At 40.2% G+C, this 20181-nt stretch overlaps 1 protein-coding gene across 1 annotated transcript; it reads right to left on the bottom strand.

Moving 5' to 3' along the window:
• Window positions 1-485: 485 nt before the first annotated feature.
• On the bottom strand, window positions 486-19215 carry rel (v-rel avian reticuloendotheliosis viral oncogene homolog). Its single transcript, XM_034224684.1, has 12 exons — window positions 19199-19215; window positions 18223-18347; window positions 17829-17861; window positions 16274-16413; window positions 15131-15279; window positions 14162-14253; window positions 5991-6131; window positions 5135-5239; window positions 4728-4946; window positions 4243-4308; window positions 4058-4132; window positions 486-3675 (listed from the first exon to the last, which is right to left on the bottom strand). The coding sequence occupies exons 1-12, from the start codon at window positions 19213-19215 to the stop codon at window positions 2762-2764; spliced, it is 2076 nt and encodes a 691-aa protein (XP_034080575.1). The 3' UTR covers window positions 486-2761.
• Window positions 19216-20181: the final 966 nt, after the last annotated feature.

The raw sequence follows: 20181 nt of genomic DNA, 5'->3' as shown, positions 1-20181 counted from the left end.
AAGCTTTAGAAAGTCTGAATATATACCATGACCATGTAAAAAAACATGTGTTTCTGATTTGCTGGCAGGAGCAAATTAACCCTTCTTCTAAACCATAACTCTGGTTATATTAAAGTACAGTTAACTGCAGTAACACTGATGCGACGTGTGTCACTTCTTCTTCTATGTACCCCTGTTCCCATTCTTTGTGCTAAATGGCTGCAGGCACTAGTTTCATATTTACCAAACAGACATATTTCTGAGAATAGTATAGTCTTTTAACATAATTCTTGGCCAGATAACAAATGTTAAGTGTACCTATAACTGTCCATGTAATAAATGTGATAACTCTGTCGTGTACCAATACAAAAAAATAATGTTGTATATAATACTTGTTCTCCTCTTCCTTTCTGATCATATATCAGGGCACCTGGTCATACTTTACCACATATGCATAATGCTTGTATATGAAGATGATGTGAATAATAGCATATCAAATACAAAAATAAGTGGAACAAGACAGACTCTGTTTATTAAGAAATTATTTAGTAGAAAAATCCAAAAACAGCAATCATACAAAGTGGTCATCAAAATATTCTGGAGGGCATACACGCTAGGATACACTAGGCTTGGTTTGACAGTTTGTTTATCACTATTATTATCATCAGCCCTGTGTCTATTCACAATGTCCTCTAGCAAGGCAAACTTTGAACCATAGTATGAACTTCAGCTGAATTAATGAAACATCAATACAAAACACAATTGACATCCGTATATATAAAACTTTTAGTAGAAATTATCTGAGAACTCTGGAAAACACATGTGATCACTGTTATGACATAGTCATTACAAAGGAAAGACAACACTAAATGTGTTTCCAACCACTTCCTCAATGGAAATTTCAGTACCTTGCCAGTTCTTGAGCGTTTCAGCATGGTTTTTGCTTTCACTCTCAACTATGGCTAACATATATGTACAGAGTGCATAAAAAAGCAAAGATTTGCTAAAAAGACAAATCAATAAAACGATAAAATATGTAAGCATCCTTTACAAAGCAATAAAAAGAGTAAACACATGACAATAAGCTGTACAAATTCAACCAACATCCATTTCCCCATGTTTTTTCTTTCAAGATTCAACACTCCAACAAAACATTAAAAAAACGATACAGTATGTTAACAGTGAATCCAGCTTCACCTGAGAAAGACAAAAAAAAGAAAGTAGTACATTCACTTCTGCGAAAATAGAACTTTTGCTTGGAAACCATCGGCATTGTATGGTTGTCCTTACAACCTTCAGGTCTCTGGCTTGCAGAAGCCACATTTCATTTGAGGTAAGTTGTATTGACTAGTTTGGAGAATATCTACTGAACAACAGCAGCTGTAAACCAATCAGTGAATTAGGTGGGGTGACTAAAAGGACACTGAAACAGTGATGGCACACCCCACCAGTTCAGAGCTACAAGTTGAGGTGGAATCGTACCAAACTTTAACTAGGGTTTTTGAAAAAGGCATCATTGATATAAATGTCATATCAACAGCACTACTATTTATTTTCTCAAATATACGAAGAAATAATGTTTTTTTAAATCAGTTTAATAGTGTCTTTTCAGATTAATAATGGGAAGCAAAGACACTTTTGCCCCTTTGCCACCAAACCAGTTCCAGTTCTAGCTCCGTGCTAGTGCTCTTCTCGTTCTGAACGTTCTTCTTTTTAGCCCAAGTTGTGTTTCCACCGCCCAGAGCCCGACTGGTGCTGCGTCATCACATCATCGTTTACGGCGCTGATTTTCTCCCAAACGCCGCTCACAACAACAGCAATGGGGGACAAAAAATCGACTGCATCGGGTCGATGATCGTGTTACTTTTAATCATACAAAGCCAGATTAAATAATATAACTACTTCTACAACCTTATACTTTTCTCCAGAGCCCCGTGGTTCATTGTTTATTAATGTGTTTCAGCGGCATTTACCGACCACTACAGTGCTGCTCGTCCACCGGAGTTTATTCTCCCGTTAACTCACGGCAGCGGCCACTGTAAAGTCTTCACTGTCTGACTGTCACAAAAGCAGCTGATACATATCCTCCATCCCCATAAGTGAATGTGTTTCAGTATGAATTGACGCTGTTTGGCATCACAACGCTATTATGAAAGTTTCTCTGGTATAAAATGGGTGATGTTAGCTTAGCAACCGAAGCGAATCTGACAATCTTCACTACTTGTTGCTATCCTATTGTGGCATAAGCCGTTTTCTACAGGCACATTTTACTGGCGTATGTTTCATTATGATCCTTCTTGTGATAGTCGGACATGGCAACCTGTGTAGCCCATGTATTAATTCACTCCGATAGCTGCTATAATAAAATAACCGGTTTTTGGTGCTTAGGTGGAAACAGGAAGACCCAGAGCTAAATCAGGCTCTAGCCCGGAACCGGCCCTGGAACTGGTTTGGTGGAAAAAGGGCATGTGACAAGCGGCACTGCTGGCGGTTAAGATGTAGGTACGAAACATTCTGGGTGGTATCTTTACAATTTTTTTTAATGGAACATTTTCCTAATTAAGTGTACCGCATCGACAATGCTTTTGCCTGGTTAGAGATTCCAAACAGCCTCCAATCATTTCTCTCTTGTGCCCACTGATGTAACATCCCAAGCACTGAGCCCTAATGGGCCCGAATAGGTGAAGCAAATTGTCTGGCTTTGCAAGACTAAACAAGACCAATGCACTGCTGGAACTGCTTTTTTTGTTTATATATTATTATTAAATAAATGTCACTCCTTTTAGTCAGCTTGCCGGGATTGTTTTAACCAGTCATCCAGAGTTGGGAAGTGGCCTTCTGAGGCCATGCTGTTGCTTGAGTATGGATTTTGCTGATTTTTAAGAGGATGAATGTTGCCACCATCGCCTTGCCTCATTGGATCCATGTCGATGCCATTGCTCATACGAGGAAGCAAGTTGGTGTAAGTATTTTCTTGGCTTTCGCTTGGGGAATGCATCAGAGAAGCATGGGTCTCTTGTGCCACTGTGATCTGTGGCTCCTGCTTCAGCTGGAAGCCAGTGTGAGATCTTCCTCCTACAAAGCCCTTCAGAAACTCTTCCCCTTCCATTCCCCCTACAAAGGGGAAAGTGGCCAGCCCCTGTGACCCCCCTCCACCTCCGGGTACTGCACCGCTAAAGGTGCTCTGGATTGGATTAAGGTTATTGAAATTGGGCCACGCAGTTTGGAGACCCTGGTTCTGGTTGCCTAGATTGTTCTGGGCTTGAGTATCAGACACATGCTCTTCCCTTTGTTGCTGCAGGTTGTAGAGCGACTGCGAATCTAACTGACTCAGTACAGGGGCCTGGGGAACTGTTTCCAAACACTGCAAGTCCCTGTCAGAGAGCTGAGGGAGGGTGTTATTCTCGAAGCGGCTAGGAGCCACTCTCTGGGGGTAACCAGATCCACGGTTCTGCTGCTGTTGCCTATTGATATTAGGACGTGGCAGATTGCACATGGCACCTGACTGGTTTACGGTGACCGTATCCATTGAGAGTGCTGGGTTGGGATTTGCCCATAAATGGCTCACAGGCACATTAGGAGCTTGAGGATTCATCATTACATTCTGAGCACCGTGTTGGTAGGCCCGGTTGAATACAGGCGCTTGTTGCTGCATCGGAGGTGTGGGCTGTTGCCTCGGGTACAAGTTGTTGAGGTCTGGAAAATATATGGTAAATGTCAAATGGACTCCATGTATATAGCACATTTGTAGTGTTCACCTAAAGCGCTTTGCAATGCAAGCCAGCATTCCCCCATTCATACACTGGAGACAGAGTCTACCATACAAGGTGCTAACTGCTCATCAGGAGCGATTAACATTCACACACACACACACAGAGATGGCAGGAGGTAAGGGTTTGGGGTTCAGTATCTTGCCCAAGGACTTTCTACATGAATACAGCAGGGGCGGTACTTCCGATTAGTAGGCATGCGCTAAAGCAGCATTAGGCATTATAACAGGCTAGGGTTATTCTGATCTTTATGTAAGCCTTGCATCTTGCTAAAGATCTAACATTGCTTTTTGAGAGAAATTAGTTACCTTTCCGCATGTGGCTCAAAGTACTCGTTGGCACTGCCTTTGGCCTGTTCATTGTCAAACCAGTGAAAGGACCACCTAAAGAAAGGCCAGAAACCTTTGTTAGAATGCATACATGTATAGTGACATACAAAATACATGCACATGTAGACATATCAGATGTTTGTACAGAAAAACTTAAAACGTACCGGATAATCCTGAGATCCTCATCAAGTGCTCTATTTTGCGCTTTTTCTCATTGTAGCCGTAAGGATCTAAAGCAAACATAAAATGTTCACGTAAATCACTTGATTCAGACTGAAACCAGTTCCTTGACACTATTGTCAGGCAAAGAGGAATATGTTTGAATACCTGAGTTGTTACTTTTAAGGGTACCGACCAATAACGTCAGTAGTACCGTTCACGATTAAACAAACAGTGTTAATATTCTAGTGGGAAATGCAAAGCTGAACAGGGCAACGCTTTCCACATGTGCTTTCTACGAGAATGATTGTGTGTCCCACTATGCCCTGTTGACGGACTTAAAAACAATACGGTTCAAATTAGGAGATTTTGACTTATTTTTTAGGACTGAATTTAATGGTACCAGTATTGGTTCAAATGAACTGTAGCCAACTCTAGAGTAGAATGACGAGAGTTTGAGTTTAGTAACAAAAAGTTGATCCATGCTTACCTTTGTCGTCAGGCAGATATCTGAAATCCATTGCTTCACTGACTTCCTGATCGGAAGGCCGGCGCAACTGCATCTGCACGGTGACCGACTCTGATATGGAGGTGTTATAGTAGGGTGGAGTCTTGAAGACGATGGCGACTTGGCGATGAACATCGGCCTGGGAGAAGGAGCCTTTGGCCTCCCAGCCTTCGGAGCAGAAGAATCGCACCTCAATGTCATCTAGAGGAATAGTGGGATGATGGGAAAACAAGAATGGAGACTAAATGATCATGCAAATAGATGGGCATTATGGCTATAAGGATTGATTTATTGATAGTGAATGCAAATGGAGAGAAAATAGATGCAAGCTATGTGAAAAACAAACATTATACTGAAAAATATAATGCTGATTTACTGATCATATGTACCTTTCTGTACTTTGTCACACAGTAAGAAGATCTCATCCCCTCCCTTGACACTGCCACTGTTCCTGTTTACCCGACAGATCCTCAGCTCTGCAGTGTTTGGGGCCCCTGATGATGCAGAAACAAGTTGTAGGAATAGAATGCAATGGACGCAACAAATCGAACAAGTCAGACTGCAATCTACAAGTGAGACAACATTTGTATTTCTAAGAGTGATACAATCACAATCTGCCTTTACTTGATCTAGTCTATGTCCTGTGGCTCAGTGAAACTTGTTTAGTGTTTAGCCTCAGTTTAGAGACAGACCACAGTTGACTGTTGAAGCCTCAGCAGGTTGAGTCACATGTCAGCTGTCAGAAGAGGAAGTGCTCCATGGTAACAGTGTTGTTTGAGGGCAAGTATGTGTAAAGACCATTCCTTTCTCAATGTGTGTGATGAAAACTCAACTTGTCCACTGAAGTGCAACACTCAAAACACATTAAAAGAATATATATAGGACACACATATGCAGGTTCTGCAACAAACACTACACAGCTACAGGTATTATGTAGCTGTATCTAATTGTGCAACCACGGCTACTTGTGCAACTTATCAATTATTGCAAAATATTATTACTTAAGTAGGTCAATAATGCAATTCTAGGCAATGGAAGGAACTGAAGTGAAAATAAGGACAAAATATCTCCAGCTGTAATTAGCTCTATCAAATGAACTCTAAGGTGAACACGCCTAAACTAAGGGAGTCGTTATTCCCGTAAGAACAATTATATGCCAATGTAAACAGGTTCTCGTAACTTGCATTTGCCAGATATGATGTCAGCATGAAAACCCTTTGACGCAGACACGGATCAGACACTCACTGTTGTCGTAGATGGGGTTTGTGACGATGGGATTGAGCTGCCGGGTGTATTGGCCGCTCTCGTCCTGTAGGGAAACCTGGATACACAGGCGGACCACGTTCAAGTCGTACTCCTCCGTCTGCAGCAGCTGCTCTCGTGGCACTGAGGTCACACACACACACACACACACAAATGCAATGTAAGCAATATGAGAAATGTATACCTGTGACCCCCTATGAAAATACTCTTTGCCAATAAGTGAAATTATTTGACCAACATGAACAAATGACTGCAGAAGTGTCAAAGGTACATAATCCAGTTATGACACCATCATCCTTGCAAAAAAGATTGTAGTAATTAAAAAAAAACATAGCTGTAATACATTATCATCTTTTTAAAATGACATACATAATGCTGTATAATTAAGTATAATCAAAAACGTTTTGCAGGTTTATCATACAACACATTTGAAGTATGTTTATCATGCATTAGACAAGGTTTTGCAAATAATATCATGGAGCAATGAGCTATTATGACTATAAGTCATTACAAAATGCTTTATCATTTGTTATGATTATTGTTTTGAAGCATCATACATATTTATAGGTGCCTACAACGATATATATACATCGGTGTATGCACATTTTAATGCATTCTTAATAGTGTTATATTGCATTCTGTAATTTGGATGCAATTGAAATGTATTAATTATAATCACAGAATGATGAAAATAAACCAAATATGCAAAATGAATCATGTGTTGAATACTTATTGACAAATGTGTCAAACCATTAAAAGCATAGATAGACAGATATGTGTTCTCATGCTTCTCACATCTGTAGGCTGTCCCCAAAACCTCAACTGTGGATAAACGCAGACACGTCACAGATAATCTTTTTATTTTCAAGCAGCCTATTCTTTTATACACACACATACAATCAAGCGTCACACATACCGCCCCCAGAGACAAATACAAACACACACCTTGCTTTGACACAGAGACGCCCACACACCGACACACACAACAGGCTTTCACATCTGCCTACTTTCTATTCCACCATCTCTCAATTTCTATCTTTCGCACTCATGCCGAGGCCATACCCGCCTACAACTTGTGGCCAAGGTGACGCTCGGTGACGTTACCTCAGGGTGGAAAGAAGTGTATGTGTGTGCCTTTGCGACTCCCTGCACGAGTGACCATGGGGCCTACTGCCTCCTGACGTGTGTGAAAGTGGTGGGACAAAAGTCTTAAACACATTGGTATACAACCAAGACACAGATTTAGGGAAACTCCTCATCCTTACTGAATGTGTCAATTGGACATGCTCAGTTCTAACAGCTAATTATTTCACAGCTCTGCCTCTACATGCGCTGTTGGCATCAGCCATTATCTTTTTCAAGGCTCAATTCCAAATGAAGTCACAAGGAATCAGCTCATTTACAAGTCTGTTTGATTTTAGCTAAGTCATCAAATTGTGACTTGTATCTGGAGTCCTGTATAATTAACAAGCAGCGAACAAAAGGGCAAAACAACTGTCACTCCAAGTGTTATCAGAATGTTTAGTTAGACATGATGCAGTAAACATGTCAACACCAGTTTTGTTGGTTTGCTGTCGATATGAAGCTTCAAGCTTTGTTAAAAAATTCCAAAATTTGATATCAGATTTGACCAAAACATGACAGCCTTGCTCTTAATGTTCTATGTTAGATGGCATTTAACATTCACACTCTGACCTACTTTATCAACTGCAATTTTACTTTGATACAGCAGTAGAGAAATTGTTTGACATTTCGGGACACACGCTCATTGCGTTGGGTCTGAGAATTAGATGAAAAGATCAATACCAGTTTCATAAATGTACATTACATATGAATTAATTATATAACATCCAGGAGGTTAGCTTATCAAAACAACTGGATACAAGGGGAAACATATAGCCTTGCTTTATCCAAAGCATCATCAAGTGTCTACCATCACTCTAGAGCTCACTCATTCACAATTAATATTTAATTGTGTCAACCGCACAAAACACAAAGTGTACAACAAGACAGAATGTGATACGTTTAAAGAAATCTGTTATACTATACTGATACTTAAAAGCTAATTTCAACTTCCCTGAATATAATAGATTCAGTTTAACTTGCATTGTGCTGGTTTACAAGCAGATGTAACTTTGCTACTTTGTGTCTCATACATTTGACATTGAATACGGTGTTCCTCAAGGAAGCATTGTAGGTCCTATTCTTTTTTCTTTACACATGCTCTCTCTGGGTACTGCAGGTCAATATATGGATATTATATCGATATCAACGTATTAGGGTAGATTAAGACTTATATTTTGGATGTTCCATTATTGCTTAAAGGTCCCATGTCGTGCTTTTCCGGTTATTACCCGTCCCCTTGTGTGTTATGTAGCTTTTTCTGCATGTAAACGGTCTGCAGAGTCACAAACCCTCAAAGTACACCCTGTAGCGAATAAAACTCTAACACAGAAAAGAGCTGTCTATGCTGCCCCAGAACGCCTCGTTGGAGATTTTTATTTTTTCTTCCTGAGTATGGTGACGTAACTATGCCCAGGTCCAAATGGACCAATCCATGGAGCTCCTCACACACACACACTCACTCAGTCTTATCTTTTCTCAGTTGCGGCTCCGCGGATTTCTCAACCTGAACTCAGCCTGAGACAGCGAGGCTGTGAGTGTGTGTGTGCTCAGGCTGAGTTCAGGTGAGTTTCGCGGTGTCTCCCTGTCTCGCAGACCCCACGCAGCAACCAGAAAACGACCCCAGTAATCCAGCACACACTGTCCGCAGCAGCGAGCCTCGCAACGTCCCATCAACACGGCACCCAGACCCCACGCAGCATTCTCATCTGTTTGTCATTACTGGTGTCATGTTCTGGTTGCTAACAAACGCCATTGTAACACATAATCACTGATGTTCCGCTGTAACGGTGGTGGACTCATCAGAACAGAGTGGGCGAGCTGACCAATCAGAGCACAGTGGGCTTATAGGGAGGGGGGGGGGGGGCAGGAGCTCCAACAAGCCGTTTAGGACAGAGAGTGAATACACATACTATGCAGAGATGCTGTATGAGAAACCAATGTGAGTTTGGAACATTGAACAATGTAAATCTATTCTAGTAGACCTCAACAATGGAATTATGATCAGTAGAAATGGCCATGTCATGGGACCTTTAAGTGTCTTGACTCTTTACTTGACTTTGAATGCTGCAATAAAGTAAAGTGATGTCATTTTCAGAATTGACCAGACTGTTCAAGCTTAACTATTCTTTGCATTTACCCAGTTAGTCATTTTATGACTTAACTCATTATTATTTATCTTTCCAAAAATCGTATTGTTTGAATATTTTGCATATACTGTATATCGTCACAATATTTATATTGAGGTATTTGATATTCTCTGTATCAGCAAGTACTACCTCTGGGCAAAATGTGTAGTCACCATATGTTCAAATATCACTGCCATGCTGATGATACACTAACAACAACAAATTCAACAACAGTGACACTGTGAAAATCAACCTCTGGGTGCTGAATGGTCTCCGTAACACAAATGTTGTGGGTGGCAGAGAAAGACAGACAGTGGAGAAACTGAAGGAGGGAGAAACGAAGAATTGCTTGTGTATGAAAGCGGAACTGTTGTATCAAATATTGATGTAACATAAAAAGTTGGTGTGTGTGTTTGAGATGCTGGACAGGTGCAATAAAGTGGCTCAGAGATTAAAGCAGTGGTGAGTGAACCTGTGTGGTGGAAAAAGGCCCGGAGTTAGTGGGCATCCCGGCTGCACAACGCTGCAGCTGCAGAGGGACGAGGTTATCGGCTGCGATGCTGACGGGGACGGAGGGGGTCGGTGATGGGTGGGAAGTGGTTAAGAGTCAATGTGGGAGCAGAATATGAGAGTATGAAAGAAGGGGCGGCAGGTGCCAAATCTCACCGCAAACAGTGTCTCCATTGCATGACTCACAATTTCATCAAGTTTCATGACATGCATCGCTAGTTCTTGTGTCTTAATGAGATGGAAATCTGATGTTTTGTCAGTCCAACTCAAAGATATTCAGCTTATTATGATATAAAGCAGAGAAAACAGAAAATCCCCATATTTGAGAGTCTGAAATACGAATGTACTGTCTATACTTGCATGAAAAATGTAATAACTTCAATGATTCATTGATTATTGAACTAGTTGGCCGTGTTTTTCTGTTGAGTATAACTGGATAACTAAACTAATCGTTGCAGTTGTATTGGATACAAACATAGAAAAGGATTGAAAAAGACCAAATGGAAAATATATATATTTGTTCTCCTCAGGAAAACAATCTAATCTATATCCACGCCTCTAACTTGTCAATCATTTGGAAATATGTGAAACAATTTACTAGGTATATCCCCCAATGTTAAACGGGAAGACATACTAATACAGAAACATGTTACAACATCGCACACAGACATTATTCACTTCTGTGTCAACACTACTTCAGCTGAGGTGACCTTTTGGCTAATAGACATTAACACAAACATTAATGTAGCACAAACAACATTTCACATGCATGACATGAGTTGCGGTCAGGGGGTTTGTGTGTATATGTTTTTTGTTAGAGTGGGGGGAGTGCATGGGGCATATCTCCCCGTCACAGGAAGCAGCTGAGTTTCAAAGCAGAAGTGAGCTGAAGAGAAGGCAAGGTTAAAGTCATGTGAAAAAGAAATCCAGCTGCCCATAGTACAGTCTGTAGTAATCAACACATTGCATCTGTGTTTAGGTTTAGCTATGGCTACCTGAAATCTACAGTAACAACAATGTGTTTATTGGCAAGGCTTTGTCTGTAGAGTAGCCTACTGTACATATCATGATACAGGGCCTACTAGGCATTTCACGGTAATTACTTTACGGTAAACTACCTATCATACGATATATGGGCAGGACCTCCATTCATTTTATGTTATCGGCTTATCGTACCATTCGTACCACTAGTTTCAGCATCTTTACCTTATCAACTTATCCAACAGTATATGGAAACTACCTCACTATTCTTTATGTTATTGACTTATTGAACGATACAAAAACACAACCTCAATAATCCTTTTGTAAAATATGTGGTCATGACCTCCAATATCTTAAAGAATTGGTTTATCATACCATTTAGTGATATTAGTTCCATATGACGTCATATATGGACATGACGTCACTTTTTTTGTGTCTTGGACCTATCTTACAATATGACTTCAGAAATCAAATGTTTTTGGTTTATTATTATAGAATTTTGTAATATATCTTTCACATTTGAGAAAATCTTTAAATTTGAGAGAGTGAAAACAGCATGTTCTGCTACTTTGAAAGAAAAATATTATTTTCATCTATTAATTGATTTTTTCAAATATTTGGCAGTAACATTTTGTCCATTGATTAGTCCCTTAGTCAACCAATCAGTGAAGTTCAAATACAAACTATTTTGCAAACATGAAAAGTAATAAATCAAAGCATTAGAGTAAATTATAAATCTGTCATATATGTGTGGTCAGCGGCATATCTGGTTCAATCAAATTAATTCAGTCAACAGTTATCGCAACTCGCAAACATGGAACACTAAAACACATTTATGTGTAACTGCTTGTAAACCCTCCATTCCCTCCCTGATTTTACAGACCTGTAAAGCATCATACCCTACTTTTATCATCATCTCTGAGAGTTGGGGAAGCCCCTCGGTCCACCCTCCCCCTTTAATGGATCCTGCATTCCCAGCTCTCACGTGGCATCCTGCACTGTGCTGAATTGAGCAACTGTGACTAAGAATGGGGAAGTAGCTCAACGCCTGTTTGTACACGAGAAGTGCTGCCTGTCTGCAGTGGAGCACCGCAGAATGAAAGTGCATTGAGGAAACAGCACGACTGTACACAGTGTGGTAGCAGGAGAGCGGAATTATGAGTTGATGTTAGAAAAATCATCACCATTGCTTGAGAATTGGGTCAATCAGCATTCGAAAGAAATTATTTTGAATTGTTTTGAACCTGTTTAACAGTAACAGCAGCAGGAAAAGCAACAGCAGCATCGACAGTGAGCAGTCACAGTCACAGTTAGTGACTAAAATAACACTCTTAGCTTTGTATAATGGCAGATATGCCATATAAATATCTTTTAGTAAAACATTTTAATCTATTCAACCCTTATTTTGTTTTTTTCCCATGTTGCTTGAGTTGACTCAGCAATATCTGTTACACAGTACACTACAATCACTACACACCATAAGCTACTGGTCATTTTAGACAAAGTAGCAGCCAAAAACATCCATGGTATGTCAATCTAAGATGCAGAGTGGAAACACCAACAATTCTGAAAATCTTGATATGTTGCAAAACAAATGTTATACTTGGCTGAGGTGAAATAGTTGGTTTATCAATAAAATAAATTAAGTGTAATGGAAACATATTTATGACGTGTGACTTCATCGTCATCTGAAGCTTCTGCATCAGATCCAATCAGTCGTCAATCACTCCACACTGTGCTCTCATTTACCCTTCCTATTATTTACACATGAGAGTGATCTGAGTGACTTTTATTTAATAACCTCATCTTGTTGCGCCCTCAAATTTGGCTATAGAATTGACACCTTCTATTAGCTAGCTACGGTGCAGTGGATTGAAACAAGATTTAAAGCTCTTTCTTTCAGCAATTTTTGTGATTGTGATTTTGACGGAACATGAAAACAGACTCTTAGTTGGACGGTTTCTGCATTACCTATCTCAAACTTGGATGAATTGCTATTGCTTTTTGTACATGTGCATTATCATTGACGGCCTGTTAGCATGCTGACATTAGCAATAAGCTTGAAGCTATGCTAGCACAACCTTAAAGTGGACCTATCATGCAAAATGCACTTTTGTCTTTCATACATGAATATGTGTCCCCGGTGTGTCAGGGAACTCACCAAGTGTCAGAAAATACAACCCTCTCTCTTTTCCTCCATACCCAAATCTTTTATAAACGGGGCTACAACGAGCGGATACAGATTCCATCCGACCCGACGTCAGCCCGGAATAGTGCGCGGTGACTAGGGATGGGTATCGTTTGAAATGTATCGATTCCAATTCTGCTTATCGATTCCCCGTTTCGATTCCAAAATTGTAAAAGAAAGAGGTCAAACGTTTAGATAACAAAAATATCTTTATTCTTTTAAGCTTTAACTGAATTTGTTACAAATAGAAAATATACATGCAATACAAATGTGTTGCACAATAGCTGTGCTTTATTTGAACTGAGCTATGCCAGTGGCAAGCTATTAACAGGCATTACACTGTGCCTTGTCTTTTTCTTTTTTAGTGTAGTGGCGCCTCACTTCAGAGCATTTACCGCGACCCATCTTTGGTGTTATGAAGTGACTGAGCTCGTGAACTGTCAACTGGAGGGCGGGGAGAGCCTCGCTGCGGGGCAACTGTGGACCTCTGTCGCCTGTCAGCGCAACTTACATGATGCCATTTAAAAAAATTAAGGGCGGTGCCGGCCGTCAGCGTACCGAGCCGGCCGTCAACGCCCGCTGACGACCCGCTGACGACCCGCTGACGACCCGCTGACGACCCGCTGACGACCCGCTGACGACCGTTCCGTTCTGGAATACAGGGTCTACCGCGTTTAGGAACCGTTAAGCGGAACCGAAAAGGTGTATTTTGTACGGGTACCCGGCATTTTCTTATCGGTTCGCACCTGGAACCGAGTTTCGGTTCCCAACCCTAGCGGTGACGCTCCGCCTATCAGGGGAATGAGAGGTTGCTGTGGCATGGTAACAGCATGGTAACAGCATGGTAACAGCATGGTAACATGACGCTCGTGCCGAGGCCCGAGGCCTTCTTTGCAGGGCGGCGTGGTCAGCTGTAACTCATTTTCCACAGAATCAGCCCTTGCTGGAATACAGCAAATAGAGCGAAATGAGGCATGGCTAAAATGCATGATCTGTTTGGTATTTTGAAAAAAAAACTTCACAGACATGTTTTATATAGGTATGGCCCTACAATATATTGTTCAAATATAGCATGATAGGTCCACTTTAAAGAGCAGCTTGCATGGCTGTAGACTCAGTCAGGTTCTAATGCACACAAGTGGGTTGAAACTACTGCTCTCAGTCAGTGTGATGATGTAAGATAAAACAGAAGCAGAGGATGTGACATTGGAAGAAGGACTCACCAGTGAAGGGGTTGATCCCTCTGGTCATCCTCTGTACGATCGCATCTTTCACTTCCCTCCTTCTCACACACTGGATACCCAGATTCTGGAAGCTGTGGGGATAATAAAGGAACAGGGCTGTGACAAACTGGCAGACTCTTACTATGCTGCAACTTAGAATAAAAACAACAAACACATGGGGCCACACCTGAGTGGAATGACGTCAACAAATATAATGTTGTTGTGCATAACTCTGGGGGAAAGGTAATAATAATCTTGCAATTACTCCAACCTGTCTGACTCTACTTTTAAAAGACTTCAACTATTTATTTAATGTTCTTTTATTACTTTTTTTTTAATGTTAATGTGGGAATATTTGTAAAAATTACATTTGTATTGCTCTTTGGGAGAGTGTACTTCATAAGTGTGCTATTATGTTACAATAACATCTGAACATTTTGTTTATTGCAATTATTTCTTGGACCATATGCCGCCCAATAAAAGTGGTTATTGTGAAAGGCATGATTTATCTACATAGGAGTTAAAAGTTGAAAGTAATCTAAATGTACTACACACATCAATGGAGGATTTGCAAATTATACACAGCAAAATAAACTGACTCATTCAAACACACAACCTCTATTTTCTCTCTGACACACAGCAAATATGGGTGATGTCACTCGGGGAATTCCCATATGACCATCCTCATCACAGACATGGTTTGACAAAAATGCTCTGTGTGTGATTCCCAGCGCTCTCCCTCTGTATCACCAATCAACACTCAATGTCTTCTGAAACCACCAAGTAAAAAATGAAGTTCTACTAATAGAGAGCAAATTGATTATGTTGTGGTGTTTGTTTGTTTACTTATATTGATGATTAAGACTGAGACAATGTGGCTATAATTGTTGTGATGACGTCAGTGACAGTGAGGTCATTGAATACTCTATAGAGAGTGCTGATGGAGGTTACTGTGGGAGGAGGACTCACGCGATCACTCTGCGGTCTGGACCAAACTCGGCCTCGTAGAACCCTTCTTTGCAGTCCTTGCCCACCAGGTCGTGTGGATGCGGTCGGTACGGCTCGTTCTTCGTCACCAAGTAAACGCGTACTTTCCCTTTACCGCAGTAATTCAGGATCTGCGGAGGAATCAAATAATTAATAGAAAATCGTATAGAAAGATGCATGCAGAGGTGTAAAGAAGAGAGATGGAGGAATAAACCCGATGCTTTGAGGGTGTTTTTCTGTAAAACCAATAAAGCCATGCTCTATATGTGTTTTTACAACTCACCATTGGTCATTGGCCCTATGCCTTAAAATATGACACTACATTTACCCCACTAGCGTCAGTTTGGCACATGAAATGCTGCCTCTAGTGGTCGTAGTAATTATAAAGGGTGTAAAGAGAACTGGATTCAGCGTTGGAGGCGGGACCCCGTTCATTAGTGTGAAAATTCCTGAATGGCCCATGAAGTCAAAATGGCCTGATCTATGGTGATCTTCCGCACCCATAGAGTATGAGCAATTGCGTGTTCATTAATCGCCGCCTCCCATCCGCTGCGTCATAGAAGCATCATGGAGGGTCTCAGGTCAGTCAAATGAATAGAGGAAGGATAATATCTCTGGATTCGGCTATAAGGGCATTTTAAAATGTACGAACTTAATGATTGAAATATGGTCTATTCAAGTCTTCAACTAAATAAATATATATATATAAAAATAAGAGGAAACGAACAAAGGAACTGCTGTTCGTGCCCCGGTGGGAAACCACAACTCAACATTGACTTTTTTAGGTTAACTATGTAAAGCTTCCAAACTTTCAAATGTGATTTAAGTAACAGGGGAAACAAGTACTTATTTGAACACAAACCCTAATATTTTTGCTAAACCTAATCAAGTATAAACAATACATACTTAAGTTTGGAACCTATATACGTGACAAACTGAACTCATGTAACATTAACCACTTGTTGCCCTATATGTTGAAACATGCTGGAAATGCATTGGAAAGTGACATCAAAGGCTTTCGACGTGCATCTGTATATGATGGTTCGGGAGTGAACTCTTCTTGGTTTTATGCAAAATAAACATGTAAATCTCTCGATTGAGGAAATTAAAGTTGTACCGACTGACCTGCAGACTGGGGTAGGTCCTGTTGTTGTCAGAGCTCTTCTCTCCGGGGATGCTTCCCGCTGAGCGACCCTCACACTTGTACCTGAAGCGCATTCCCCTCTGCTTCGGCTGCTCGAAGATCTGGACAGAAGGCTCGGCCACTAGAGAGAACGCGTGATTTAAACGGTCAATAAAGGGATGAAGATACTTCCCCCAATTGTTTGAATATACATGGCTGCTAAAGAGTGTTGACACAAGTTACAGGATCAATACATAAAGTATACTTGGTTATTGACTATGTTTCTAATAAGTAATAACCCAGGGGGCATTGACTTTGCAGGTCAAAAGTCATCTAGATTTTAAGACTTTGACAAATTGACTTTAAAATGTCCTCGAGGAAAAAGGCCTATAAATTAGAGAGAAACAAAAATGCCCATCAGAATTTTACAAAGCCATGTGTTTTAGTGTTGATGTTTATTATTTTGGAGAAAGGTTTGTGAAAAAGAGATTCAAAACCCAAATTGTCTGCTGAAATATACAGTTTGCAGTCTACACATCTTGGTTTAAAGTAGAATTTATTTGAAAAGGGAAAGTTTTTAACAGTTTCAGAAAGGTGTGACCAAGATGAAATTACCAATAAAATGTATAGGCTTCTTTTAAACTGAAAATCATTGTGTTTGCTAAAAATCAGCATTCAAAACATTGCATGAAAAAAACTGTCTGTACTAACTTGACCTATTGCATGATACAAATCCTGCCACACTTGATGCCCGAGAGAGAGAGAGGAACTAAAACTGATCAGGGAAGTGTCTCTTATTTTGGTTTGCAGTGTTTCCAATAACAAAAAAAAAAATGTGTTTTTGTGGACATTACAGCTGAGTGAGAAGCCCCCACACACACACACACACACACACACACACACACACACACACACACACACACACACACACACACACACACACACACACACACACACACACACACACACACACACACACACACACACACACACACACACACACACACACACACACACACACACACACACACACACACACACACACACACACACACACACACACACACACACACACACACACACACACACACACACACACACACACACACACACACACACACACACACACACACACACACACACACACACACACACACACACACACACACACACACACACACACACACACACACACACACACACACACAAGAATAAAACTAGTCCAGTTACATTTCTGACATGATTAAGAAATCTACGTTTGCCAAATGTTGGCTCAGCCATGTCCTGCCTTCCTCATTTTGAGAGAAGTGAGAGATGATGTAGCTCACACGCAGACATTTATATCACACTATATAAACTCAGAGACCACAACCCATATACACAAGGATTAAAACAACCTCTGTTTCTCAGACACTCCTAGCACAGGTCTGAAAAAAGCAATGCTTACCAATAAAGCTAAATGAGGAAGTGAAAGACACTGCATTGCATTTACAGATTGTTTGACTTGTAGATACAGGCAGCTCATTTTGACAAAAGAGGTTTTAAAAGTCTACTTACTTAGATGTGAATCGTCCCCTAGCATCATAAGAACTGAGGAGGTAAATGTGACAAATAAGAAATAATCAGGCAAATGAGATACAAAATCACACTAAAAGGTTGTCATAACATAATAAAATGAAAATAACAATATTTTACTTAAGAGGGTTTGTGTAGTTCTGCTAAAGCTATCATGTAATTATTCCAATCACACTGTAAATCATTGCAACAAGGAGGAAGTTTCACTGTGCTGTTAGACTTACAATAATATAGCTAGGAAAGAAAACGTACACTTATAGATGTTATTGAACGTCAAAGTCATGATAATTATTGGTCAATATTACATTTAGTCCAACCCTCTTATTCTACGAGTTACTATTATTATTCTCCAGTAAATAAAAGAGTTGCCGCTCACCATCCATAATGCAGGAACACTCTGTGGTATCAAACGTTGTTGTCTCTTGGAGAAGCCCGAGCGAATGAGTGACAGTGGACAGGAAAGTGATATTTGTTAGAAAAGAGGCGACGCGGGGAATTCCCCTCCGTCACCGCCCCCTTCATCTGAACTGACCAATTAGAGGCCGCGCGAGTCGGAGCAGAGAGCAGAACGTGCGCAGTGAGGTTACTCCTCTCCACGCTGCCTATCTGAGACTGTGTTGATACGTGAGACTCAGCTGAGGTGGGAGAAGTACACAGTTCTTGTACTTGAGTAAAAGTAGAAGTACCAGAGTGTAGGAATACTCTGTTACAAGTAAAAGTACTGCAATCTAAACGTTAATCAAGTAAAGTACAAAAGTATGACCATCACAAATATACTTAAAGTACCAACTCATCATTGGTCCAATTCAGAAATACATATATTTAATGTTTTGATTATAATGATTGATAATTAAAGTGTTATCAAAGCTGGTAAAGGTGCAGCTAGTTTAAATTACTTTGTATACTGCAGGGTAGCTTGCGAATTTACTCCAGTCTTATTTAAGTGTTGATTATAATTCACATTAACTCAAGTTTGTAAAGCAACTAAAAGGTATTAAATAAATGTAGTGGAGTAAAAGTACATGATTTACCTCTGAAGTGTAGTGGGGTAGAAGAAGTACAAAGTAGCATAACATTGAAATACTCAAGTAAAGTAAAAGTATCTCCAAATTGTACTTAATTAAAGTACTTATGTAAACCCACCTCTGAGATTCAGTGATGAGAGACAAAATGGAGGAAAGGCCATGAAAAGAATAAAGCCAATGAAAAATCAGAATACCCTTATTAGTCCCACAAAGGGGACATTTACATTGTTACAGCAAAAGTAAAGATGAAATAAAAAAACACTTAGATAATATTGTTAGTAGTACTGCAGACATGTCACCACATGCATCAGAAAGCACCATACTCACTGTGCAGCCTCGTGCATGGCTGGATGCCTGATGGTAGCAGACACCCCATTAATATGACTAGCATTACATTCACAGGTAACCATACTGCTCTTATGAAAGAAAATAGACGATCTTTGAAAAACCTGAGTTGTTGAATAGTGCAACAGGCTATGGGTTTGTTGTCATATATTGTTGACTCAAACAGCGTCCAGTTTTCCCATAAAGGCCCACCAGTGCATAACATTAGCTCCGCTGGATTAAAGAGCATTTCATGTTTTCTCCACTGGATGGGCACTTGATCTTTCTTTCTCCAACTGAAGGGCACCTTGGAGTGTGTTGGATGGCATTTCAAGAAACAAATCGCTTTAGACAGAGCCATGCAGATGAGTTGTATCAATCTCAAATTTCCCAAACTATATAATCAGACAATTGTGTATTTTTCTTAAAAGATAGTTTGTTAAAATGTTCTTGTGTTGTAGAAAAGCAGCCAAAAAGAATAATGGAATTCATATCCCTGGAAATGCTTTGAGAAATGGGTAATTAACTATATTCTTTTCTTGACCTTTGAAACTGTTATTGACAAAACGGTATTCAATAGTCTAAGTCTTTTTAGTTTAATCTTCAGCTCTGTTGTATCAGACAAACGTCCTTTGCTTATAGAATGAGCCCAGTACCTAAATCAGCTTTTGACAAAACAATCTCAACACAGACCGTTTAGTAGATTTAACTTATTTTTATTGTTTTATACATAAAATGTATTGCACTCCAAAAATATCATGGACTTTTTTGGGTGATGTAAAGTAATATTAAAAATCTTCCAATGCTAGATGAATACAGCACAGATGCCCTATCTCGCAATATTGAGAATTAAACAATGCGTGTCCGCCCCGTGATTCGGATCAGCTCCATTAAGAAATGGGTTCTTCCCAGAGACTGTATATATAAATGTTCTTCCTAGGGGCCATGCTACACCCTTCCACTATCAACATTGGGCCAGTAGTTTT

The sequence above is a fragment of the Gymnodraco acuticeps genome, unplaced genomic scaffold, assembly GCF_902827175.1.
Source record: "Gymnodraco acuticeps unplaced genomic scaffold, fGymAcu1.1, whole genome shotgun sequence".
In the NCBI taxonomy this organism is placed as follows: domain Eukaryota; kingdom Metazoa; phylum Chordata; class Actinopteri; order Perciformes; family Bathydraconidae; genus Gymnodraco; species Gymnodraco acuticeps.
Note: the sequence above shows the minus strand (reverse complement) of the source record. Positions and strands in the feature narration are given on the sequence as shown.